General features: G+C 46.7%; 2 protein-coding genes across 2 annotated transcripts in view; one reads left to right on the forward strand and one right to left on the reverse strand.

Annotated features, from left to right (window-relative positions):
- On the forward strand, nt 1-24,107 carry FANCI (FA complementation group I). The gene is made up of 37 exons (XM_077185373.1): nt 1-211; nt 291-363; nt 907-1,037; nt 1,443-1,599; nt 1,678-1,735; nt 2,166-2,207; nt 2,462-2,585; nt 3,486-3,571; nt 3,748-3,880; nt 4,089-4,181; nt 4,677-4,813; nt 5,604-5,784; nt 6,357-6,444; nt 7,599-7,729; nt 8,386-8,456; nt 9,143-9,257; nt 9,644-9,766; nt 10,855-10,923; nt 11,965-12,066; nt 12,892-13,077; nt 13,172-13,293; nt 13,663-13,827; nt 14,075-14,254; nt 15,521-15,684; nt 16,084-16,160; nt 16,599-16,715; nt 17,416-17,467; nt 18,020-18,147; nt 18,270-18,338; nt 18,464-18,551; nt 18,846-19,030; nt 19,662-19,718; nt 19,802-19,861; nt 20,572-20,658; nt 21,742-21,837; nt 22,353-22,478; nt 23,212-24,107. Exons 1-37 carry the CDS (start codon nt 128-130, stop codon nt 23,275-23,277), a joined length of 4,023 nt encoding a protein of 1,340 aa, XP_077041488.1. The 5' UTR covers nt 1-127; the 3' UTR covers nt 23,278-24,107.
- The window catches only part of POLG (DNA polymerase gamma, catalytic subunit), an 11,152-nt gene continuing 8,120 nt past the window's right edge, over nt 22,898-25,929 (reverse strand). The window contains exons 21-22 of the mRNA XM_054641905.2: nt 24,760-24,917; nt 22,898-23,690 (exon numbers count right to left, since the gene is read on the reverse strand). Of these exons, the coding sequence (XP_054497880.2) occupies nt 23,629-23,690; nt 24,760-24,917 (220 nt within the window). The 3' untranslated portion in view covers nt 22,898-23,628. The remainder of the gene's footprint in view (nt 23,691-24,759; nt 24,918-25,929) is intronic.

The raw sequence follows: 25,929 nt of genomic DNA on the forward strand, positions 1-25,929 counted from the left end.
GAACCCGCGGCCCCGCGGGCAGCGCGCCGGGGGCGGGCGCTGTTCCCCGGGTGACGCGCGGGCACTTCCGGGCGGGAATTTCGGGGCCCGGAGCCGCGGCCCGGCAGTCCCGGTGTTTCCCGGCCCCATGGCGCAGCGCATCCTGTCGCTGGCGGCCGAGGAGGGCCCCGAGCGGCTGCAGGAGGCCCTGCAGAGCCTCCCGGAGGGCGAGGTGGGTGCGCGGTGCCCGCGGGCCGAGCGGGGATGCGCCGCGGGCTGGTGGGGGCTCACAGCGTCCCCTTGTCTTGCAGCTGGGCGACATGGTGACCAGGCAGGCCCTGAAGGGCAGGGAGACGGCGGCTCTGCTGAGAGGGATCTTCAAAGGTGGGTGATGTGTGCGCTGCGCTCGGGGGGCTGCGGGCCCAGCCCTGGTGCGAGCCGGTGGGTGCTCAGCAGCACAGGGAATTGTCACTTCTGGTAAGAAACCCGCTGGTCAGGGCTGTCACAAGCAAGCACGACATCCAAAATACATGTGAGGAGATAGCAAACTGGACTGGAGTTGTGAAGAGCCCGTGGTAAGTGCAATTTGCTTTTGAGAGCCCTTGCAGTAGCACTGAGCTGGCCAGGGGAGAGCCAATTGCCCAGCTGCTTCTTCTCAAAGTTTTGACACTTCCTGGTCTCCGGGTGCAAGTTGAGTGAACCACAGGATGTGGTAACGCGGTGGCCGACTATTTTATCCAATACCTTGTTTCCTGTTCTCTGGGGTTTTTGTTTTGGTTTTTTTATTTTTTTTATTTTGTCAGATAGGTAAAATAGGAAGTTGCAGCCAGGTGACAGTTTATCCCTGCTGATTTCCTGTCGTTTAGCAACGTGTTACTTGCATAACTTTCCTCCCCACTCTTTTGTCCCTCTTTTGCTTGCTGTAAGGCTCCCCCTGTTCCCAGAGAAGTGGTGTCCTCAGGAGACTCCAGGTTTACAAGCACTGCGTCCCACTAGTGGAGTCAGGTGACCTGCATTTGGGCAAGGTGTCTGAAATCATAGGACTGCTGATGCTGGAGGTAAAGCTCCTTTGGGCTGGCTTTCCTGGGCTCTGCTGAGTATAATTTAATATGTAAATTGAGATACTTCACTAAGCCACTGAGGAAAATTAGTTGTATCCTTTCCATGGATCTTCCCTAGGCTAAATTAGCTTGTATTGCAATTGGCTCAGTGTGTGAACTTGATTATCTTTAGATATTTAATCTTAGGCTCAAAACTCTAAACCTATAATCACATAATCTTGATTTATTGCTCTGTTCTGTAAAGAACAGTACAAAACAGAGATCTCAGGGCTGAATTTTCCCTTAAAGGGAGCATTTCCCTGTAAGAAATTCTGTCTTCTGCTGGGTTTTGGTGACAGTTTGGATGTGTATGTGGAATTCTGTGTAGTGCCTCAGGCTCTCTCCTGTTGTATGCTCTCCCAGGCCCGCCAGCTGCCAGGCCATGCATTAGCAGAGCTTGCCAGCCTGTTTGTGGATGTCATTAAAGGAGGCAGCCTGACCAATGGGAAATCCTTGGAGCTGTTTTCCACTGTTCTCACAGCACTGGCCAGTTCAAAGGAGAACCTGGCTTATGGGAAAGGTAACCCCTATCAGCTCCTTCTCTGCAGCTTGTCCTCCCTTCCTCTGCAATCAGCTTCTAAGACTTTTGCTTTTTCAGGTGAACTGAATGGGGAAGAGTTTAAGAAACAGCTGATAAATACCCTCTGCTCCAGCAAGTACGTATGTCTGGCAGGTCTTGGATACATGGCAAAATACTGTGTTTCACATTGTGCTTGGAAAAAGGCATGCCCATGGGCTGTGTGTCCTGTCATCCTTGAATCTGTGCCCTCTGTGACAGTGTCTTCTCTAGCTGGGAAAGCAAAGGAGCAGCCTGTTCCCAGATCTTGTGAGACTGCTGCATGAACTGGTCTCAGGAAGTGCTTGTTTTTATTCCTTTTCTGGCATTTGTTATTAAAGGGGCAGTTCAGAACTTAGGAAATGTGGGTGGTTGGATTGCTGCTGATGATTTCTGGTAGAAATCTGCCTTCTAATTTTAGTATCAGAATGTAACAGGGAAATGGTGACATTGAATAATTGTGTAGGAGGGAAGAGCTAAATAATAATCCAGCTTGCTCTCAATCTTCCAACATATCTTTGTTTTGCTAGGTGGGATCCTCGGTGTGTAATACATCTTGCCAACATGTTCAGGTAATTCTTTTTCTCTTCAACATCAACTTGTGCCATGGTCCTGTCTGTGTCCTATTTCATAAACAGTTTGGGGCAAGTACAAATAGGAGGTCTGACCATGCCAGGCAAAGCACCATGGATGGTTGGTCAGTGAGCATCCACACCAGATCCATTTGGATACAAAACACCTCTGGGCATGGCATCATGGTTTTTATTCCATGTGTGAGTGAGCCTTGGCAAATAAATGTATGAAAAAAAAATCTTTGATTCAACAGGGATATTCCACTATCAGGAGAGGAGCTGCAGTTTGTGGTGGAAAAGGTCCTTAGGATGTTCTCCAAATTAGACCTGCAGGAAATTCCCCCTCTGGTCTATCAGCTGCTACTGCTTTCTGCAAAGGTAAAAGCTCAGGGGAGCTGGATTTCCCCCAGGTTTAGTCCAACAGAAAGAAAATGTCCAGAGTCATCTGTAGTCTGGATTTTGGCAGGGATGCTGATTGTTCCCAAACCATGCTGTAGGGACACAACAGAACATCAGTAGGTTTTGTTTCCTCTAAGTCTCTCTAGACTGAAGAAGCTGACTGCTCAGAGAAAGATAGGATCTTGGTCTTCCTTGTGGGAAAATAAGCAAACCTTTGGGAAATAAGGGATGAGCACAGAGCTAGCAGACAGCAGAGAGGGTTGGTTTTTTTCAGTGTGGTTTTGCTCACTCTCTGTGATCTGCATGCTATAATAAAAGCTCATGCACTATGATTGTCTACTGGGTTGTAGTCTGACTTGTACTGGGAATGTGTCATCTCCTGTGCTCTTCTCCAGAGCAGAGAATGCCAGGGACATCTCTGCCCTTTAACAGGGTGATCTGGCTCCTTTCCTTGCTGCATTTGTGACCAAGTTAATGCCAAAATGATCCAAAGACAAATTATATGTGTGTTATAGAGGGTCATTTGGGTCCAAAATGTATTGTTAGATTTAAGGTTAGGAATTTGAAAGCCTTCCCAATTGATTAAAACATAAAGGATCCTTTCTAATTAATAACAACTTCAAAAAAAAAAAAAAGACAATCAGAATACCTGAGAGCTTGAGTTTCTTCCAGCTATTCTATAATGCAGTCAAAAGAAATAAGTGCAGTCAAAAGAAGTATGAAAACTGGAAATCTGGAAATGAGCCATAGAGGAGCCTTAGCAATTTATGGAGGGAAATGAAGGATACCCTGAGATTTGTGACAGGTGTGGGAACTGAGTATTGTTATCTGGGATACTGCAGGCCCTGCAATGGCTTCATGTAATGTCCTGCCTTGCAGGGCAGTAAGAAGACTGTTTTGGAAGGAATCATCAGTTTTTTCAATCAGCTGGATAAGAGACAGAAGGAAGAACAGAGGGTTCCAGAGTAAGTTCTTGCTCTGTCACCCCTCTCTTTACTACCTGGGTATTTGTAGTCACACTGCTCCTGCCCAGGGCTCCTTGAATTTGAACACTTAAACCTTGTACAAGAACATCCTTCTTCATCCATAAGGAATGATTTCTGGCTTGGGATGGCTTGTTATTCTCTAGTAAAACTTACAGGTCAGTGGACCTTGAGGTGGCCACAATGCCCCTGGACCAGCTCCGCCACGTGGAAGGCACCGTTATCCTCCACATTGTTTCTGTCATCAACCTGGACCAGGACCTGGGTGAAGAGCTAATTAGACACCTGAAGGTATGGCAAAGATGGAGCAGCCACTGTTCTGGTTTAAAAACTTAATTTATTATCTGGACAAAGGATTTAATTTTTATGATTGCAGTCATGTTCTCTTTAGCAAGTGCTGTGATATGTTTGAAGAGACATGTGCCTGATGGCTGCCTGAATTTCCAGGGTGTTTCAGTAAAGATAACAAGTTTTCTCACTGCTCCTTGCTGTTTCCTAGACTGAGCAACAGAAGGACCCTGGTAGAGCCCTGTGTCCCTTCAGCGTGGCTCTTCTGCTGTCAGTTGCTGTAAAACACAGACTGCAAGAGCAGGTATGTGCTTGATAAGCTTGCAGAGACTTTCCATGGGGATGCACTCTGCACTCCCTGTAAAGGAAAGAAAGCATAGTTAGGTCAGAGTCCCATCAGAATTAGGCTTAAAATGGTTTCAGGATGCTCGTGGGTAGGCAATTAGATCATTGGTATGCTGTACTTTACTGAGCACTGTAAAAGACCCCAGAGCAATATCACAATTTTCCAGGGCAGTGATTCCTGTGGGTTGGTATTGTAGGATGAGAAGAAAAGCAGTCTATTTTTCTAATGTTTTGGCTCTGTGATGGCCACATGAAGAGCATCTGGCAGCAAGTCACCCTCCTTGAAGCACTTAATGAGACTGGTGTATTTGTCCTGACAAAGAAGTGAGTTAAGATTTTTGGCAGGCTCTAGTGGAACTTGTGTCTGGCTGGTGCTCTTACTGGAACATACCCAAGACTATACAGGTCCCATTTCAAAGATCATTTCCTCACACGTAATGATTTTATGTTCCAGATATTTGATTTCTTGAAAACATCAATCACAAGAAGCTGTAAGGACCTGCAGTTCCTTCAGGCCTCCAAGTTTCTGCAGGATTTGTTTCCTCAACAATATGATATAACTGCTGTCATTCTGGAAGTGGTGAAAAATAGGTGAGTTGCTGCCACGTGCTGCAGAACATTCAATGGGCTTTAAAAGTGGGGAGAGTTTCAGCTTTGTTAAAACACTCTGGGATGCTAAATACTTCTGACCATGTGCTGGTAGGGATCAGTGTCAAAATCCAAAGGTTTTATCCCAGTTTTATATTAGCGAATTAAAAAAAAAAAAAAACAAACAACATGCGGCGGTATAAATCTGCTCCTTCTACCTCAAATCTCAGGCTCTGGTGGTACAAAGGACTAAACTGATCAGGGCCTAATCTGCAGTGTGAGTCATGCTGCTGGCTGTAGTTTGTGTTCTGATCAAGGGATGAGGAGTAGGTTCACTGTTTAATCTGGTTTACTACTTAGTCCTTTAAACATCCTGTGGGATAGCTCTGGTCTGTCACCAGTTGTCCTTTAGTTTGATGGGAGGCATTCCTCTTCTCTTTTTCTCCAACTTGAAGATCTTGACATCAGTAGGGTACCTGTGCATCCCAACTGTAGCCTGCTGTTATGTTCAGGTCAGATCTGAGGGCATGTCATTCCCAGTGGTGAGGGAACCTTTGGGCTGGAAAGGAATTCTCATGGAGAACCAGGACTGCAGAGATGTGCTGAGCACCTGTCCCTCAGCCTAAGGACACTCACAGGGTTGTGAGGGCTGTCATCTTCCCTGATGTCATCAAGTGTCTCTCACTGCTGCTTTGGACCCTGGAATGACGGCAGAAGATTTTACCTCAGCTCTAATCCAAACTTTCCTATGACTAAGTAGTTTCTTTCCTCATCTATTTCATGTTTTCCTCAGTGCATTTGGTTGGGACCATGTTACTCAGGGCCTGGTGGATCTTGGCTTCAGCCTAATGGAATCCTATGAACCAAAAAAGCCCTTTGGAGGAAAAGCTGCTGATAACAATTACGGCCTTTCAAAAATGCCAGCCCAGCAAGCTTGCAGACTGGGAGCAAGTATCCTGCTGGAAACGTTTAAGGTAATGTAGGTTTTGGAGAAGGTTTTTTTTTTTTCTTTTTTGTGGGAGGAAAACAACTCTGTTCTTATTCTATCCTGGTAAATGGTGTCGAAACCTTGCCTGCTATATCCATTGTGAGTGTTTTGCAAACAATACTAGATTTTGTCTCCTATTTGACCCTTTCCAGCCATCCTCATGAAGATCTAATTCTAATCTGTTCCAGCTGTCATGGTATTTGTGTAATCCCTATTATTATAAACTGTATTACAGTTTCCAAGAAACTGCAGAGGTAGAGATGGTAGAGAAATTCAGAGGTACAAATAAAATCTGACAAGGTGGGATTGAAACCCATTCATCCCATAGATGACTGGAACCGTTGTGTTCTGAGTGTACTGTGTGTGCCTTGATGTGCTGGTTCTGATTGTCCTGGGATGAAATCTGAATCAATCTGTGTGGATTTAGCTGAAAGGGGACTTCTGGTGACCATCCTTCCTTACCTGTCAGATCTGGATTTGCTTTGTACTGTACAATGCCTGTGCTGTGAAGTACAGCAATATCTTAAAGGTTTTTATTTATTGTTCTTCCTTATTCAGGTTCATGAGCCCATCAGAAGTGATATTCTTGAGCAGGTTCTGAACAGAGTCCTCACAAAAGCAGCATCTCCTGTCAGCCACTTCATAGGTAACAGAAAAGAGAGAGAGAAATGTGCTTTGCTCTGTGGACAGTCTCAACACAGCTCCTCAAAACTCATTATAGAATCACAGAATTGGGTTTGGGTTGGGTGGGACCTTTGAAGGTCATCTAGTCCACTGCCATGTAATGAGCATGAAGATCTTCCATTAGACCAGGTTACTCAGAGCCTCATCCAACCTAACCCTGAATGTTTCCAGGGATGGGACATCCACCACCTCTCTGGGCAACCTCTGCCAATGTTTCACCACCCTCACTGTAAAAAATTTCTTGTTTATATCCACTTTGAATCTACCTTCTTTTAGTTTAAAACTATTAGCCCTATTCTTATCACAAAGCTACTGATAAAAAGTCTGTCCCTGTCTTATAAACCCCATTTGAGTACCAAAAGGCTACAACAAGGTCTCCCCAAAGTTGACTTCTCCAGGCTGACCAACCCCAATTCTCAGCCCATCTCAACAGCAGAAGTGCTTCAGCCCTCTGAACATTTTTGTGCCCCTCTGGACCTGCTCCAGCAGGTCTCTGTCCTGCTTGTGCCGAGGACCCCAGAGCTGGACACAGTACTCCAAGGGGGCTCTCACCAAAGTGGAGTAGAAGGAGAGAATTCCCTCCCTCAGCCTGCTGGCCAAGCTGCTTTTGATGCAGCCCAGGATGTGATTTGGTTTCTGAAGCACCTGCTGAAGTGACCTGAAGCCTAGAAAATCAGTTGTTCCTTCTCCTCTGACTGAGGTATCAGCTGCATCAGATTGCCTTGTATTCATCACAGGTGAAAAATATGTTTGCAGGCAGTTGCCATGGAACAGCTGACGCACAGAAAATCAGAATCATCAGTCAGTTGCCTGTTCCACGTTCCCAGCCTTGCCTTCTCCTCGTCCTTGGGCTTGGGAGCCACTGGGGCTCCTGGGATGTCAGTGCTGCAGCCTCTTCCCTTGCATCTCAGTGCCCTCTGCTGGGGTGAGGCCGTTCAGCTGGGCTGGGAGCATTTTTAGTGCTTGGTGTCTGCAGCAGACTCGGTTTGTCAGTGACCTCTCTGTGTCATGGAAGGTCTTTGATTAGTCTGTAATTGTTAGCTCTACAGACATCTTCTGCTGAGGCTTTTCTGGCCCCTTGGCATCAGCTGTTCTTTTTGTCCTTTTATTTTTCAGACTTGCTGTCCAATATTGTTGTGTCTGCTCCTCTTGTGCTTCAGACTTCATCCTCCAAAGTCACAGAGACCTTTGACAATTTGTCCTTTTTGCCCATTGACACAGTGCAAGGGCTTCTCCGGGCAGTACAGGTAAAACTTTGCATTTCTCCATGGGTCTCCTTGCTACTTCAGTTCCAGTGACAGCTCTGGGCCACAATTACATGCATGATCTGATAACCCTCCTCATGAAATAAGCCTTCATTCTCTGCTGTGGGTTGTTTGGTGTAACATGGAACTGTTCTTCAAGCATGGATTTGCATGTGCCCTCTAGCAAAAAGCATATGGTGTGGTCTGGCACAGTACCAAAACTGCTCTGTGCTGACCTTTCATCTGGAAGATGCCCAGATGCTGCACCCTGTAGAAAACTAAGTCCACAGTGTTTAGCTGAGCAGCTGTAGCTGTCACATTGATTTTTCTCCTTCCAGCTCCATGTCAGTGTTCCTCTTTGCCTGGGCTGAGATACTGCCCTGGTGTTTTAGCTTTCATCTGTTTTGTCCAACCTGGGGATATTTTCCTAGTTATTTTCCTAAGCTCTTGCACTGTGTCCTCACTGACCTGCTAAGGTGTCTCACTGCCACAGCTCTATGGGTTTTCTTGTCTATTTTAAAATGTTTTGGTCTTCCTACTGTACTGATGACAGTACTGGAAATTCAGGGCCAGATGGGCCTGAGGAAGATGAGCTCATATGCCCCAAGGGCTTGGCATGCCTTAGTGCTTTTCTCTCCAAAGGTTATTTTCCTTTCCAGCCTCTGCTCAAAGTCAGCATGTCAGTGAGGGACTCCCTGATACTTGTTCTCCAAAAAGCTATCTTTTCCAGGTAAGCTGGGGAGAGGATTCTTTGAAAAAATTTCTACAACTCATTTATGGTTTTGGAGCAGAAGTATTTTTTTATTTTGGGCTGTCTTCTTACAGTGTTCTTCCCATAACTGGATAGTGACATCTCCTGTCCCTTTAGCCTGGAACTCTGGTACAGTCACAGCTCCACTGAATGGTAACAAAAATCCCAGCCCCCATCTGAATGAATGGGATTTGCAAGTTCAGAAAGCTGTTGGGAACTCCAAATACATAGGCAAAATTAAAACCAATTCCACAGCTAAATACATCCAGGGAGGGTCTGGATGGAAGACTTGGTGTTTCTGTGAATAAAGCAAAACACCAGGTTTTTATTAGGAATTTTCCAACTCTGAGGTCTGTGACATTCTCCCAGCTTTCAAGGGATATTTAATACTTAGGTCTTGGCCTGGTCTTTTCCTGAGTGTGAGCATTGTAAGACAGAAAGGAGATTGAATATTTTGAGAATGTAGAGCAGGGGACTTTCCAGCAAACTGCCCAGCTCTTGACTGTTTGGGACTGTACTACCCTCTTGGGAAATATAGTTGTACAGGGCCCAGTCACTCTGTATTTGTGGCCTTTTTTTCATTGCTGAGTTGATATTTTATGTGCTTCTGAGCTTCTTGCTTCCACATTTCCTTACATAACCCTCTTTCCTGTCCCAATTCCCAGGCAGCTCGATGCTCGTAAAGCTGCAGTTGCTGGCTTTTTGCTCCTGTTAAGAAATTTTAAGGTTCTGGGCAGCCTGTCCTCTTCCCAGTGCAGCCAGGCCATTGGTGCCACTCAGGTAAGTGCTGTTCTGCAGTCCCATGTGAGACAGGCTGGTGTCTAATATCCACTGTTTGAAGCAACTCAGAAGGGAAGTGTTCCCCCAGAATGGAAATACAGCTTTAGTAAGGATTAGTCCTGGAAATCCAGCAAGGATTTCCTTCCTGTAAGGAAAGCTTTAGGAAGTGCAATGTGCAAAGAGAAGCTGGCCTAGAGATGTTGCTTCTCAGAGCCATTCTCACAGCACCAGTGCTCTGGGGAGCATTCCCACTGCTCCATGACAGTGATGAGGAGCCTGGCAGCACAAGGACTATCTCAGTGATTGTTCAGGGGCCAGACCCTTATCACCTTGCTCCTGTGTTGTGATATTGTAACCAGTATAACGTGACTAATGTTCCTTCTCAGGTCCAGGCAGATGTTCATGCCTGCTATAATTCTGCAGCTAATGAGGCCTTCTGCCTAGAAATCCTGGGCAGCCTGAGGCGATGTTTGAGCCAGCAAGCAGACGTTCGACTCATGTTATATGAGGTAAACATGGTTTCTTCTGTCTCTTAAACAGCCACAAGCTCTTCTGTGGTCTGATTCTTCTCCAGCCTCAGGTAAATAACAGCCATGTTACTGTGAAAAACAGCCTTTCAGCTCAGTTTTGTTCTTCATGGGACATGTGTAACATGTTTTCACTCCTTCTGTTGCTGTTTTTTTGACCGTTATGCACCCAAAGACACGTTGATGTATCTTCTTCAGCTCATGCATTGTTTAAGAGCAAAAATATGTCAAAGTCTGTCTTGCTGTGGTAGGGCCTAGGGAATGGGAAGGATGTTTGATGCCCTGTGAGGAGGAGTGGTATAACAGGCACTGGGCAGATGTGGAGCTGTTGAGAGTTAATTATGGGCTCCAAAGAAAACCCTGTCTGGAGAGTATGGAGAAACTTCCTTAGAGACTGCATCAGGGATCTGTCTTTTCTCCTCTTCCTTTCCAAGTTTCTGTAAAAACTTGGCTGTCCTTAGGTCTGTTGTGATAGGCCTGTTATAAAGGGCCATTTTTGGGTGCATATCTTAGGCTGTGTTATAACCATGGGATACCACCTTGAGGAAAAACACCCTGTACCAGTCAGAGAGGTTTTGTTTCCTTCTTATCTTGGGTTGGATTGACCTTTGATGAGCTGCAAGTTCTGGGTGTATTCGTCACTGTTGCTAGAAAACTTGTGCTTGCTTTATCCATCCACTGAGTTTTCTCAGTCTGCAGGATCTGTTGCCTCCTACAGTTTCCCCACGGGCTTGTTTTGCCTTTGAAGCAGGGTTTCACAGTTTGAAGTTGGATCTTGTGCTTGTGTTAAATAGCAGTGAAAGTCACTCTGGGCTTGATGCCACCGCTGCTAGGGAGATACAGCTTGTGAGAGGGCCCCTGTGAGGAAATTCATACTTTTTCTGATTCATACCTTCTTTCTGTGGTGCCTTTGCTTTGCCAGGTATGGAGTTTTACACTGAGCACATTGTTACTTCCTCATGGTTCCTTGCGGTGCCAGTGTCGTTGCAGTCTGATGACGCCAACTTCTTATGCCTGTGGTTCATTTTCTCTGCTGTGTCAGCCAACTTGTCCTTCCTTCCTGTCTCCAGGGTTTTTATGATGTCCTTCGCAGGAACTCCCAGCTGGCCAGCTCTATAATGGAAACACTTTTGTCCCAGGTAAAGTCCTGCTCCATGGTGGGGCTGCAGAATTCTGCACTTCCACCAGTATGGCAAACAATTAAATATTGGGGAAGTTGTTTTCCCTCACTCTGGAAGCATGTTTGGGTGCTGTGACACTTCCCTAAGGAGGTGCTCAAACCCCTGCTACACTGTGAGAGCAGACTGGGTCAACACCTGGAGACAAATTCATTTCCTGCCATAGGGTGGAAGAGGAAGGATCTCTTGGAGCTCTTTCCAACCCTTCAGTTCTTAGGTGCTGTGGAAAATGTGAGCCCAGAGAAGTTCTTTGTGCTCTCCCTGTTCCTTAGCAGTGCACAGCAGTTACCCTCCCATAGTTCCCCAAGGATATGTGCTGACACAGTAATTATTGTTGCTGTCTTCCCATCGGGAGAATACCCAAGTCCTTGTAGGATCTGGGAGGATTAACTCATCCCCCAGCAGTGTTGCTCATGGCAACAAGACAATCACATTTCCTCAATCCATTGGACAGGCTGTGCTTTCTTTGAGACAAGTAATTTTCTTCCCTTTAATCATCCAAAGAGTTCATGCTGACTAATTCCAGCTTTCCCATGACTGTATAGGGTCTGGTAAAGAACATGAACAGAGCCAAGACAGCTTTTGGGTAACAGAGGGCACTTAATAGTAAGTTGGTGTAAAGGTGTAAAATTTTATAGCATCATTATGTATCTATAACTTTCAATGGCAGCAGCAGCTATTGATCCTCATTGTTTAAAGGAGGGGTAACACTGCAGGTGGGGTGCAAGTGATGTCACTTGTTGAGGCAACACAACAGCAAGTGGTCAGCTAATCTTGTTTTAGGGCACTAATGTGTCCTGGCTGAGCTACAGGAGCAACTCAAGAAGGGATTTTAATCACCAGTAGAGCAGATGACATGGCTCATGTACAGTCCCCTTATCACAGTGCCAGGTTTTGCTCTCTAGAATGGGGTACAAAGATGATTGTGCTCTGTTTTCAAACATCCTAAGAGGCTCAGTTACCAAGTAACTGGTTATTTTTATTTCTTGTTTTCTGTGACAGATAAAGCAATATTACCTGCCCCAGCCAGACCTCCTGCCTCCACTCAAACTGGAGGGATGTATTATGGCTCAGGGAGATCAAATCTTTCTGCAAGAACCACTGGTAAGAGCTATATTGTTTGGCCACAGCTGCAAGCTCATCTGTTACTAGCATTCTAGTTGTCCTGCATGAGCTGAATACCTTGTGCCTCTTCAGCCTCTTCTAGCCTGGAGCAATTCTTTTAATAGCAACAGAGCTGGGCATCTCACCCCTGCCTCAGGCTATTTATTTGAGCTCCCCAAGCATAGTGGTTGTGGGGACCTGTGTGAAAAATGCTCTAGGAATAGTGTTCTTCTGTTATCCTCCACTGAGTTCACCCTACGGGGTTTTTTCCCTCCTTTAACTTAATTCCACATAAAATAGTTGTGCAGTGTGTGTGTGTGTCTGTGTGTGTAGGAGGGGGAAGAATTTGTCCTTTGGTTTTGCTCCTTTGAAATTGTTGGAGATGAAACCTCAATGATTTGTTGAATTTCCAAGAGAACAAATTCAAATTAATCATTTTGTTTTCCCCTAAGGAAGCTTGTGTGCAGTAGCACACCCAGGAAGGGCACAGACACTTCAGCTAGAGTGAGAATCCCTTTGGAAATTCCCTTCCCATCTCCTTCAGTACCTCAGGTGGCTGGGTGGAGGGAGCAGTGGGAGTTAAGTCTTTACATCCCATCTAGAAAAGCTCAGGCACAGAGCACTGTCTGAAGCTGGAACTGAGCAGCTTTGTGTGAGATTACTGATCCCCTCAATTTGGGAATCAGGCATATCCTCAAGACTGAAGGCAGTTACAAAGACAGCCACAGCTCTGTACATCCCACCAGAACAGTCCGGCCCCTGTCCACTGCTACCAGTGACCTCCAGCTCAGAGGCTGAGTGTGACTGTGTGGCTGCTTCCTCCAGGCCCACCTGCTCTGCTGCATCCAGCACTGCCTTGCCTGGTACAAGAGCACTGTGCGTCTGTGCCAAGGAGCTGAAGATGACGAGGAGGAGGAGGAGGAGGGTGTGGGATTTCAGCAAAACTTTGAAGAGATGTTAGAATCTGTCACACGACGAATGATCAAGAGCGAGTTGGAAGACTTTGAACTGGTAAATCAGATTTTCAGTTTGACTCAGTGGGAGAAGATGCCGAGTTCTTGTCAGTTTTTAAAAAGATTTTTCACTTGTTTCCTTTACCTCTCAGGATAAATCAGCAGATTTTTCGCTGTCTTCTGGTGTCGGTGTGAAAAACAACATCTATGCCATTCAGGTGATGGGAATTTGTGAGGTTCTGATTGAGTACAATTTCAACATTGGGAATTTCAGGTAAAACATTAAATCTTACCCTCTAGCACTAGCTGTGCTATTATTTGCCCAGCTCTTTGGAGTACAGCGTCATTGGTAGTGCCAACACAGAATCAGTGATCTGAGCGTGAGTGCCTTGTGGCACAGCCATTCACAGAGCTTGGGGAATGTTTTCCTTTGGAATGTCATGTGTTGTGGGAGATGGGATCTGACATTTTGTAGAAGAGCAGCTTGAGGAGGATTGGGTGAGGTATACCCTGTTAGGGAGATGTAACAGGTTTCTTTATTTAGGCAGTGTCACTGTGTAATTTGGCAGCTGAAGCTTCAAATAGGAAAATCCAAGAATGCATTTTCTCCATTAATACTTTCTACAATACTATTTTATTGCAGTAAGAACAAGTTTGAGGATGTCCTAGGCCTGTTTACATGTTACAACAAACTCTCTGAAATCCTGAAGGAGAAAGCTGGAAAGAACAAATCTGCCTTGAGCAACAAAACTGCACGGAGCTTCCTGTCCATGGGTTTTGTATCTACTCTGCTCACAGCTCTGTTCAGGTGAGAAGGTGTCCAGTCCTCTGTGGAGCAGAGCATCGATTCAAACCATGTGTTAGTGTGCTTGAAAAGGCTGGTGCAGCTCTTACCCTCTAAATGTTCACTTAAAGCTATCAAAACAACAGGTCTTTTCCACCCTCAGTCCAGCCAGAGCTTTTATTTGCAAATGCATATTAAATTTTGGATCTCGTAGGCCATTCCTGAGCTTCCTGTGTGCATCCCCAGTCCTCTGACAGTTCTGGTCCTGCAGGGACAATGCCCAGAGCCACGAGGAGAGCCTGGCTGTGCTGCGCTCCAGCACGGAGTTCCTGCGCTACGCCGTCAGCGTGGCTCTGCAGAAGGTGCAGCAGCTGGAGGAGACGGGACAGACGGACGGACCAGACGGACAGAATCCAGAGAAGATGTTCCAGAACCTCTGCAAAATCACACAGTGAGTCAGTGTGGCACGTGGAGACATCAGCAATGCGTTTTCTGGGATTTTTGATTCTCATTCTTCTTTGAAAGGAGAATGCAGTCCATAGCTGTTCCATACTGTTGCTGGGTTGGGGTCAGTGCCTTTCTGTGCTCCTGAGAAATCAAGTGGAGGCACTACAGTTTCTGTGCCATAGTGAGTGATACAGCTTTAATAACTTGGCCTGGAAGAACCAAATGCCATCAAACATTTTCAGCCTCTTTCTGACTTCTTGTTCATCACTCTTTGTCACAGAGAAGGTAAGATGATTACAGGCTGGATTCTTGAGGCCTCTGGAATGCAGCAAAGTTAAAATTCACTTCAAGCTACAGAACAAAACAGATGTGTGAGGGACACAAGCTTTAGAAATCATTTGTTTAGGACTTCTGCAAGATGCTTGAAGACATTCATGCATCTAATCCTTTGGAAATCCAAGAATGTGAACCATGTAAATGTCTTTTGGAATCTAGGTCATATCTGCATGGGGTCTTTTCAGAGCCCAGTCAGCAGAGAGCACAAAATGCAAATTACCCCTGCCATGCATAATGCCGGTTTTGTGTCTCACCCCAAATAATAGAGGCTATTTTTGTTGCAGTCATTAGGACTACATGTGAGCTACATGTTTTGCGTGATTGGACATTGAAACAGAATAAGATCATCTGTGCAGGCAACAGAACTAATGAGAAGAAAGGAGAGGGAACAAAAAAGGGAAGAAGTGGGGTTAGGGAAGCAGGAAAATTATGTTTGCCTACAAATAGAAAAGTCTTCTTTGGGCCAAACAATTTTGCTTTCTTCACAGGTCTTTACTTTGCTTTGCCTGCCTTTACCTTTCTGATTTTATTTATAGAGAGCCCTGTAATGAATTCTGACATTTCACAGAACCAAACTGCCACGAGTAAAGCTCTTTTTGTCACTGGTGGATTTGACACTAGTGGTCAGGGTAGTCTGAGGAAAAGGGAAAGCAGGGTGGAAGAAATGAGTGTGAAAAGATGGACTTGAAATGGGATTGGAAGGTCCCTTGGCACCTGGAAAGAATTAAATTATTTAGCTCTGCTGGAAGAATGCAGTAGCTGTTTTGCTGACATTGAAATAAAATCTTCTTAAAAAATATTTCTTCCCTACCATTTTCTGTAGGTAAAAGACCTTCCAGTTTAGTTATATTAAAAATGGGATCCTAAGAGTAGATCTAGTTCTTGCCCTGTGCAGCCAGCTTTACTGGAGTTAATCTCATCTCCCATCCCACAGGGTTCTGCTTTGGAGGTACACTTCAATTCCCACCGTTGTTGAGGAATCAGGGAAGAAGAAAGGCAAAAGCATTTCACTTCTGTGCTTGGAAGGTTTGCTGCGGATCTTCAACACGGTGCAGCAGCTGTACTCTGCCAAGATCCCCCAGTTCCTGCAAGCCCTGGGTAGGCACATGGTACCATTCTGCTCTGGTTTCTACCCTCCAGCTTCCAGCCCATGTGTGGGCAGGTCCCTTTATCCATAACTAGGGAGAGATGGGTCTGGTTCTTGTTTCTCAGCAACAAGGTGGGCTTAGTAGCATAGATTTTCACACCAGAGACAGGTTCTAGAGATATATTTTACCTGCCTTTATAGAGCTCTCAGTCTGTCAGCAGAGGATAGCTGGGGTCTGACACAGCAGTCATCTATTTGAAGTTTGCCTTTAACATGTTTTTCAGCTCACCGTGGTTCTGCAGTCTGTATTCCTCCTCTAGCTGTGAGCAGTCTTTCCCACTTTTGGAAATAAATCCTGTATTCTGCTCTTGGCATTTAGCTTTTTTTCTGCACCTTTCTGTCTCTGCCAGATATTACTGATGGTGACGCAGAAGAAGCGGATATTAATGTCACAGAGAAAGCTGCCTTCCAGATCCGACAGTTTCAGGTGAGTACCACTGTGTGCTGCAAGTGTTCCAAAGCATTTGGGATTCTGGCAGGAAACACTGCTAGCTCTCTGTTGCCTGACCACAGGGTTGAGTATGTGATAGCAACTGTGGCACTGATTCACTAGCAGTTCAGAGAAGTTTCTGATCCCTGAGGAAAGCTTCTTTAGGGTGGCTGGATGTGCATGTGTGTTTACAGAACTCTAGGTTCTTCAGTGCAGCATAAACTTACCTGAGTATTCTAAAAGTCACACTGACCATCTGCAGGCTGTGTGTAAGCACTCCTATCAAAAATCAGCACTTGTTCTTGAGAAGAGTCCTGTTTTTGTACTCTTTGTCATTCTCCTTGCTGCTGATCCCTTTATCTGCTTGCAGCTTCTGGTTATTTGCTTATGCAACACATATTCACACTCAGGGAGTGTTTTCCTTCCCCTAACCAGAGGTCCCTGGTGAACCAGCTCAGCAGTGCTGAAGATGACTTCAATGCCAAGGAAACACAGTCACTCATCACTGTTCTCTCCACACTGTCCAAACTGCTGGACCCAGCCTCACAGCAGGTACTCCTCAGCCTTCACATGGTGGCTGGGTGTCATAGCCATGGGTGTGGGAAGGAGATTATCAGATGGGGTTGGCATCTGTAGGCTCTGGCATGTGTGCCCTGCTCCTCCTAGACACCACACCAGGTCAAAGGGGCAGTTCTGTTACACTGTGAAGGGCTCTCCTGTCACACACCTGCAAGGACCCTTCAGAGGAAGTTGTCTTGCCACCCCATTCCTGCACATTCTGATCCTGCCTTTGGGCACCTGAACGATTTGTTTGGCTGAGCAGGGACTCCTAACATAGCCTAGGTGTGGTGTGGCCTCCACATGGGAGTAGAGGCAAAAAAGGCCAGCAGACTTGTGTCCAGTCCAAACTGGCTGAGTGCCTAATTCCTTCCATGCAAGGAGTCATTTTCTAAAGTGCCCCAATTTTACAAGCTAGGAACTGCACTAACTGTGCCAGAAGTCTGGAGTCATCATTTACCTTAAATTAAATGGAGCTGTTACTCTGTCCAAGGGGATGTATAGCCATTACCCTGTCCTGGGTCTCAGTTTTTGACTTGTTAGTAGGCTAAGTGTCCCTTGTGGAACTTGACAGAGCACAGCTGGGTTCCCTACTCATCTTCCTCTGCTATGATTCATTGTCTTGGATTTTTATTATTAGTAGTAGTTTTGTATTCTGTTTCAAAGTCATGGTATCTTTTCTCCTCTTAAATAGTTCCTTCAGTTCCTGACTTGGACAGTCAAAGTTTGCAAAGAAAATGCTCTTGGTAAGTAAGCTTTGAGGAGCATGTTTAGATGTGATGTGTCAGGTCTGACATTAGACCCTTACATGCTCTGTCCTGGTTTTACCTCTTTGTCAAGATACATTCAGGTCCCATTCTGTGGCAGATTGCCACAACATTGTGATATAAGTACAAGTTTTACAGAGGGAGCTCCATCTCTAAAACTATTAGTATTTTTGAAGGAAAGGAAGCCACTCACATACTTGACTTTTCTGCCTTGTTATTTAGGCCCAAATTGGGATTTATACTCTGGAAAGACAGTACTCTTGCCAGGGTTTGTATTGCACTTCCTCAGTGCTTTTGGTCACCATTTGCCTATGACCCAACAGCTCCAATGGGCCATAGTTCCCCTTGCACTATTACAAGGGATGCCTGATGTTTTAAACTTTGCTTTTGTAGCTGGGGTATTTTGATAGGATTTTCACCTACTGCTGAATCCATACTGAATCTGAGACTTTCCCTCACTGGATGTCTGATGTTCCTAAGTAGCTAGGCAAGCTCTGCACCTGGCACTGTGTCACTTTCTCTTCCCCACAGAGGATATTTCTTGCTGCAAGGGTTTGCTGTCTCTGCTCTTCAGTGTCCACGTTCTCTACAAGAGCCCTGTTGGTCTCCTGCGGGAGCTTGCACAAGACATCCACGCCTGCCTGGGAGATATAGATCAGGTATGATGCAGGAGCAGCTGAGCTCTTCCTCATAGTGCTGTCAGAATCGAGTGCATCTCTGGTGCAAACTGTGTGACAGCAGTTAAAGTCTAACCAGAATTTGTTCTCTCTCCTCTGCCCAGGACATAGAAGTGGAGGGTCGGTGCCATTTTGCCGTAGTGAATGCCAAGACTGCAGCCCCCACTGTCTGTGTGAGTCAGAACAGCATGTGTGTGACACCTGCAGAGTCCAAGGCTACTGTGCTTGGAGCAGCTTGCAGGTTCCTGTTGTGCCAAACTCCTCCAAAAATCTGTTTTGTTATTGGTTTCTGTCTCAGCTGCTGGTTCTGGGTCAGGTGGACAAGGTCCTTGAAGAGGTGGATTGGCTTATCAAGAAACTCGCCAGTCTGGGGTCAGACACATCAGGTAATGAAAGTGGTCCAGTTCTTACTGTTACATCTTTGTCAAAAAGATGAGCAAAAAGATATTTGGGGATTTTGAGATAGCATCATCTAAGGTCAGGTTAAACTCTCCCTTGAGCTGGTTCCACATGAACAAAATAAGATAAGGGTGTTGTCATAAAATCTCTCCAGTGATTATTTTCCCCTTGCCCCGCTGGGGCTTTATGCATCAGACACAAAGATGGTCTTTTGTGCCTCCCACCTGCACAACTGGATTCATTAGATATATATTCACCAGATATTCATCTCTTTCTTCTAGAAGACCCCTCTCAGGCATCAAACCAAACTCAGGCTCTGGAGAAAGGTGTAATTCTGCAGCTGGGAACTCTTCTGACAGTCTATCATGAGCTGGTGCAGACTGCACTCCCAGCAGGGAGCTGTGTGGACACACTGCTGAGAAGCCTCAGCAAGACATACGCAATTCTCACCTCCCTCATCAAACACGTGAGTGTGCTCTGCTGACTGTGGGCTGCCCCTGAGCTAAAAACCTTCTCCCCATCTGCTGCAGCAAGCTCTCAGTGACCCCTGGCAGCAGCTATGCTCAGGACTAGCCTGTTGATCTCTTGAAGGAGTTGAGCCCTTGTTCTGCTGGCTTTCATGCCCTCAGTTTCGTGCCCTTTCTGAGCAGTGATAGTTGTACCAGTGGAGATAAAAGGAAAGCTTCTCTCTAGCTGAATTTGGCTTTGCATGGCTTGGAGTTGCTATTTCCAGTGTGTGCTGTGGGTTCCTCTGCACAACTGTGTGCACAATGAAGGGCACTCACAGTGTTCTCACAGTGCTCACCAGCCCTGCCCTTGCCACTCATTCCCATTCCCTGAAGCAGGACCTGGGGGAACTGGGCCATGAAACTCCACAGGCCTGTGGAGCTCCTTTGAGACCAGTGGTGACTGCCCCAGAGCTCTCCTCTCACAGCTCTGGAATGCAGACATGGCATTTGGGGTGTAACAAACCACTGGGGAGGATATCTGTGCTAATCCTGCCCTCCCCACTGTGCCATTGTGTGAGCTGCTTCGAGCTCCAGCTGGACACAGGGTGGGCACAGCACACCTAGAAGAAACTCCTGTTTTCCTTGCAGTATATCCAGGCTTGCCGCAGCAGCTCCAACACCATCCCAGGAAGACTGGAAAAGCTGGTGAGTGTGAGCAAATTTCTGGGGAAATGGCTCATTGCCTTGAGTTAGGAGTAACAGCAGCCTCTCTGTCTGCTCCTTTGCAGGTGAAGCTCTCAGGCTCCCATCTGACCCCACAGTGTTACTCATTCATTACTTACGTACAGGTGAGGCCTAAATTAACTGGCAGAATCACAGGCAGTCTGTCTGATGCTGAGTGGTGTATCAGCTTCAGTACACAGGCACTCTTGGGGATTATTAATCTTCTTGACATGACCTGAGTTTCTCACAGTTCAAGCTTTACTTTGTCAAATATAGCATAAGACATTTCAGCACCATTGGGACTGAACATGCTGATTTCTGCTTGAGCAGGGAAGGAGCTGGGCTTTAGCTGTTTTTTTTTTTTTCCCCTCTGTTCATGTGGGGTTTTTTGGATGAGATTAATACTGCTGTTAACCACAATGGCAAATAAAGGTCAACAACACTGCAGTCATCACAGTGTGAAGTAATGTGGGTGCCAAAGACTGCAGTGCTGGAGCTGGGATTTATCTGCCTGGAGAGGACCTGGGTACTTATGTGAGGACCATAGGAATTTTACAACATACTGGGGAAGGTGTCATGGTGTGCAGAGCTATCACTGCTGGAGATTCTCATGCATGCATATCTGACTGTATAAATTACAAAATTAGTTTCTTTCTTGATTTTTTTGGTTTTTTTTTTTTGAGATCATACCTAATTCTACCCTTATATTGCTACCTTTCTGTTATCTAGCTGGTAATGCTGTAAGCTGGCTAGAGCAAGGACTTCTGGCCTTTCTTGGCTGGGCTTTCTTCCCTGCTTACCCTCTAATGACACATCTTTTGGCATTCTCCTTCAGAACATCCACAGTGAGAGCTTAAGCTTTGTAGAAGAGAAGAAAAAGAAGAAGAAAGAGGATGAAGCTGCTGCAGTCTCCACAGTAATGGTAAGACTGACTCACTCCATGAGAACCTAGGCAGGATCATACACCTCGAGGTTTGTGGTACCTGGTGGCTTCTTACAGATCACCAGACAATTTGTCATTTTGGCCTTTAAGTAAAAACAAAATTTAATATACTGTAATTTCAGAGAAAAGTCTAAAAAAGCACAACCAAACAAAATACAACCAAAACAAAAACCACAATAAAAAAGCTATCTTCACTAAATGGAGCTTAAAATCCTATCGACATGAAACAAAGGTCAATCTGGATAGTCTGCCTTGTCTGGTATTTTCACCATTTGGGGGTGAGCTATGAAATTAGAGATAATTGGGGTAAGCTATAGGGTAAGCTATGAAATTAGAGATCTGGGCTAATTTCTTGGAACTGATGTTGCATCCTCTTAAAGTGTTTCTTAATTTTATCAGCACATTTAAAGATGAAGGAAGGCGTGGATTCCACTAAAGTAAAGCAGTTGAAAATGACTGGATTATTTGTTTGGGAGCAAGTGAGCAGGCTGGCAGGTTCCTGGTCCTTGATGTCCTTTGTTTGTGCTCCCAGACAGCATTTCCTCCGTCTCGACAGCTGTCCCAGACATTCCTGTGATGTTAAGGGTTTAAAAAAGCCACAAGTATGATCTTCCTAGCATTTCCCTGAGTGTATGGAAATGGGCTGAAATGCTGTATCTGCCTGTCCTTCACCACGCTGTCACCATGGGGAACAAACACCAGTGCTGGTGAATAAGCAGGACAACAATGTGGTGAAACGTCAGGATGCTCCTTGCTTGGATGGCTCATGCTTGTGGTGCCTTAGGAAGCTGGAGCAGAGGAGCTGCTGACAGGGATGTCAAGGCTGTGGACTGCAGGCAGAGCACAAAACAATGCACAGGAGAGCCTCACTGCAGAACCATCCTGGGAGTCAATTTAAAGCTAGTGACAAAGCTGGCAAAGCTTGCTGGGTGGGGCAGGACTGGTACAGGGCAAGGCTAATGAAGACTCTTTCTAAACTGGGAATGTTCTGGTCTTCATGTCACACTACAGTGCCATTGTGCCCTTCCAAATCTGACCCATCTCATTCCTCTCACATTTCAGGCCAAGGTTCTTCGGGAGACCAAGCCAATCCCAAACCTGATTTTTGCAATTGAGCAGTATGAGAAGTTCCTTATCCATCTCTCCAAGAAGTCAAAGGTAATGTAAAGCAGAGGGATCTTCTGTCAGCTGAACCTAGTGGAACAGTGGGATCAATGGCATGGTGGAGGGCTGTTGTTAAAGTCTCTATTAATGCTCAGATTAGGAAGGTGTAGGGACCTTTCAGCCCTTGCCCATGCTCCTGGCCCAATACTGCTGAACTGTTGCCACATTGATACCAGCCCATGCCAACATCAGTCCACATCTGTGGTTCCTGGTGGAGTAGAACCTCATGCCAGCTCTCCTCACTCTCCCCCAGTCTGTGTCATGAAATGTACCACAAGGTCCTGCATGAGAGTGAGAGTAGCTGGCAATCACTTGGCTTTTAGGAAAATGTAAAGGGCCCCTGGACTGCACGGGGGCAGGTGCTTTTTCACCCTCTTTGTGCTTCAATCCTGCATTATTACTGCAATGGACTCTGTCCCAGTGCTGTTCAAGGGACTAGGCAGGGTAAGAAACTAAAGAGGCTCACGGCTGAATGTTTCCCCTGCCTGGCTGCCCCTGGGTTGCTGCAGGTGAACCTGATGCAGTACATGAAGCTGAGCACCTCCCGGGATTTCCGCATCAACGCCTCCGTGCTGGACAGCGCCCTGCAGGAGCGGAACTCCGAGGATGCTGAGAACGAGCCACACAACGACCAGGTCAGCATCCATTTAGCTGCTTTTACTGATTGCTTTCCTCCTCTTTAGAAGCCAGCTGTATTTGTGAGTTGTGCAGAACAGCTTGTCTTTCCTGGGTTAGCTCTCACTTTAATACTAAGCTGATAGGAAGGAGAGAACAGCTTCTCTCAGAACACCCCCGACACCCCAGCCCTCTGCCTCTAGCAGCCTTTATTTTCATGCACCAGCTCTGTTCCCTGGTCTTGGGGAAGTGAAACTGTTGACTAGGATCAGACCTTTGCAGCACGATGCAAAGTGGTTTTGTATGCAAGTTTTTGTAGATAAAGACCTGTCAGGGCAAATTCTGCAAGGCATCATTCTCCTCAGACCCATCTCTCCTACACAGTGCTGGTGAAGGCAGTGCAACATGCTGGCTAAGAAAAATAAACAGTTTACTCTGCTGATTGTCCAGGTTTTTATTGGTGCTTCTGTCCATATTTTCCTGAGTGTTTCAACAAGCCAAAACCCAGGACAGCATCCCTGTACTGTGCCACTGGTAGCCTGTGGTCTAAGTTCCAGCATGAACTGGGTAGGGGGTGACCCATGGGGAAAGTCTCAGTGGCTGATAGGTATCCCATATTCAGGTCATTTTGTTAGTGAGAAAAAAAGAGCTAAATCCTGTTCTGCACAGCTTCTTGCTCTAGGTAACCATTCCTTAGACTGTTCACACAAAAACAATCACACTCTACTGCTGCTCTCTCCCTCCCCTCTCCAGAGCAGCACAGCAGAGCAGACAGATGAGAACCAGGAACCCAAAAAGAAGAGACAGAGAAAAAAATAAACTGGAGTTGCTGCCACTGCCTCCTCTCACAGTGCTCATTCCATGGTGGACTCTCCTTGGTCTCAGAGGCTGCAGATATGGAGATGATGGTTTATTGCTTCTCTTGTCAGATACTTCTGCTTTCTTCCTTTGTGTCCATGGGAGCGACTCTGGCCCCTGTCACAGGTTTCAAAGCTGGCTGCTGCCATCAGAAGTGCCTCTGCTATTTGAATCTTCCCCAGGAATATCCCTTACAGCAAAATGGAAAGGGAGCAGCTGGGATCAGTCAGTCCCTGCCAAAAGATCTGCTTCTGAAAGGACAGGGAGGCTTTGGCACACGGTCTGGACAATTGTCCTGGCCCTCTGGTGTCGTCACTGCTTCTCCAGCGAACCTTTGGTTATTTCAATTATCTGATATATATCCAGTGCTTCCCCTGGAAGACAAGGGGACAGTCAGTTCCCTGCAGTACACTCAGACTGTGCAATGCAAGAGAGTGATGGTTGGGATCTGCTTTAGTTCAGAGCATCGAGCACAGAACGCCCTAAATTTATTCAAGCTTGTGTTTTGGGTGGTGAGAATGCAGAAACCAGCACCAGTAGGGAGCTGGGAACATGAGCTGTTGTGCCTTGGAGTTGAAGCTGCTGTGTGCATCTCCTGAGCAGCGAGAGGCCACAGCTTCCTCTGCCCAGGCTGGTTTTGCTGTTATGTTTTTGCTGACCCTGATTGTGATGCACTCGTTTAATTTGCCTGGTTCTTGGTGAAAAGTTCCCATTTTGCCTACAGAGCACAAATCCTGTTTCTGAAAGCACCCTTTGCCTGTAAGAGTCCTAATAAAGGTTATTTAAGGGCAGAGCATCTGATGTGTGCAGTGACTGAAATAACAAATTTGAGGGCAGGTTCTTCTGTGGGGAAGAGCTGCTGCACAGTGAGGAGGAGCTGCTTTCCCAGCCACGAGTTAAATGTTTGCTTGCAGCAATTGGAGGGTTACACTGAGTGCAGACAGGGATGACTTGAGGCCTTGGGACTGCTGAGGAAGCACCCAGCAATGCCAGAACAGTGCTTGGCTAAGGGAGAGCAGGGAAGGAGAGAAAGGAATGAAAGATTTTGGGTATGCAGGGCAAAATTGACAAAACAAGGTTGCTGAGGTGCTTCCTTTCAGAGAAGAAATTAAATTTGGTTTGTGTTAAAAGTGCACAGGAGGGCTCCTCCAAGGGGCACAAAGCAAACAAAGTGTGGGAGAACAGAGCCAGGCCTGGCTCATCACTCACAAATATTTGGAAAGCAGCAGCATGAACACTTGAGGACTGAGGAAGGAGGGGCAGCCCTGTAGGTCAGAGGATGTGCCAGGAACCAAGGGGCTCATGAGGTGCCACAGGTGAGCAGAGCCCTCAGGGAATGACTACTCAGGCCAAGTGCTCTGCTTAAGCTGGGAAGGCTCATGCAGAGGAGAGGCCAAGGGGCAGCTTGCAGGTGGAGAGGAGATTGCAGGGGACACTGCTCACCTTGAGGGATGCCATACTTCTCCATCCCCATGGGATTTGATGGTGTCACACAGTTCATGGTCACCTCTTTCCTTAAGCACTGGTCAATATCCACTGCACTGAAGAAAGCCACTGACTGTGGCAGGTCCTGGAGGCCCAGTTTGTAGGCAAACATGCACCTGGAGAGCAAGAAAGCAATCAGCCACATTTACCAAACACTGGCCAGCCACCCCTCACAGGGTATTATCACTCAGCAGGTGGGGGACAAGGTGCTTTCTAAGCCCTGGACAGCAGGAGGGCCAAGAATTGCTATAGTGAGCATGGGAGGAACACTCATGGCACCTCCTTGGAAAAAATGGAGCCTCCTCAAGAAAAGGGAAGAATCTAGCCCCTCACTGCTGGCTAATCCTCCCTGGCAGGCAGAGCAGATGCAGGATTTTCCCAGCAGGAAGCCCTGTGCTCGCAGGAGCCAGCACAAAGGCAGGAACGTCAGGGTGCCTGCCCTGCTGTGGCTGCAGAAAGGCTGTTTGTGTCATTCCTGCCTCCACACAGGAGAAACAGCTCACCTTGGCCAGCTCCTGTGTAACCAAACACCCCACGGTGCTGGGAGGGGGATTTGGCAAAGCTGGCTGGGACAGAGCTGGATCAATGGGAGCCCTTGGAGGTCAGGAGCTTCCTAGGCTAAGCTTAGTTCTCTGTGAGGCAGGGAAGCAGCAGGAACACCCCATGCTGTGGGAGGGGGGACAGCACTGGTGCTCACAGCAGAGATGAGCCATGCCCCTTGCTGTCCCCTGAAGGCAGCAGGGGATGAGGGATGGGACAGTTTCAGGCTCCCAGCTCCTCAACCAAGCCCAAAGGCTGCTGCCATGTGACAGCTGCAGACCCAAAGGGAGCATGAAGTGATGCACTTGCATCCCAGCAGAGCCAGTGACTGGCCCCATCCCTGCAGGGCCAAAAGCTGATGATAAAAAAACCCTTTTGTCAGCACATTATCCCTGGAAATCAAAGCTGAGATCCATTTATAGCATGAAGGAACTGCAGCCTCCAGTGCTGCTAACTTGCCCTGAGCAGAAGAAAACTGCTCTGCACCAGCTTGCTGCAGGCAAAGCCAACCCCAGCCCCTGGGGCTTGCCTGTCCCACTCTGGAGTCACAGCTGCTGCTGCCCAGGAGACAGCAGAGCCATCCCAGCT

The sequence above is a fragment of the Agelaius phoeniceus genome, chromosome 13 (genome assembly GCF_051311805.1).
Source record: "Agelaius phoeniceus isolate bAgePho1 chromosome 13, bAgePho1.hap1, whole genome shotgun sequence".
Taxonomy (NCBI): domain Eukaryota; kingdom Metazoa; phylum Chordata; class Aves; order Passeriformes; family Icteridae; genus Agelaius; species Agelaius phoeniceus.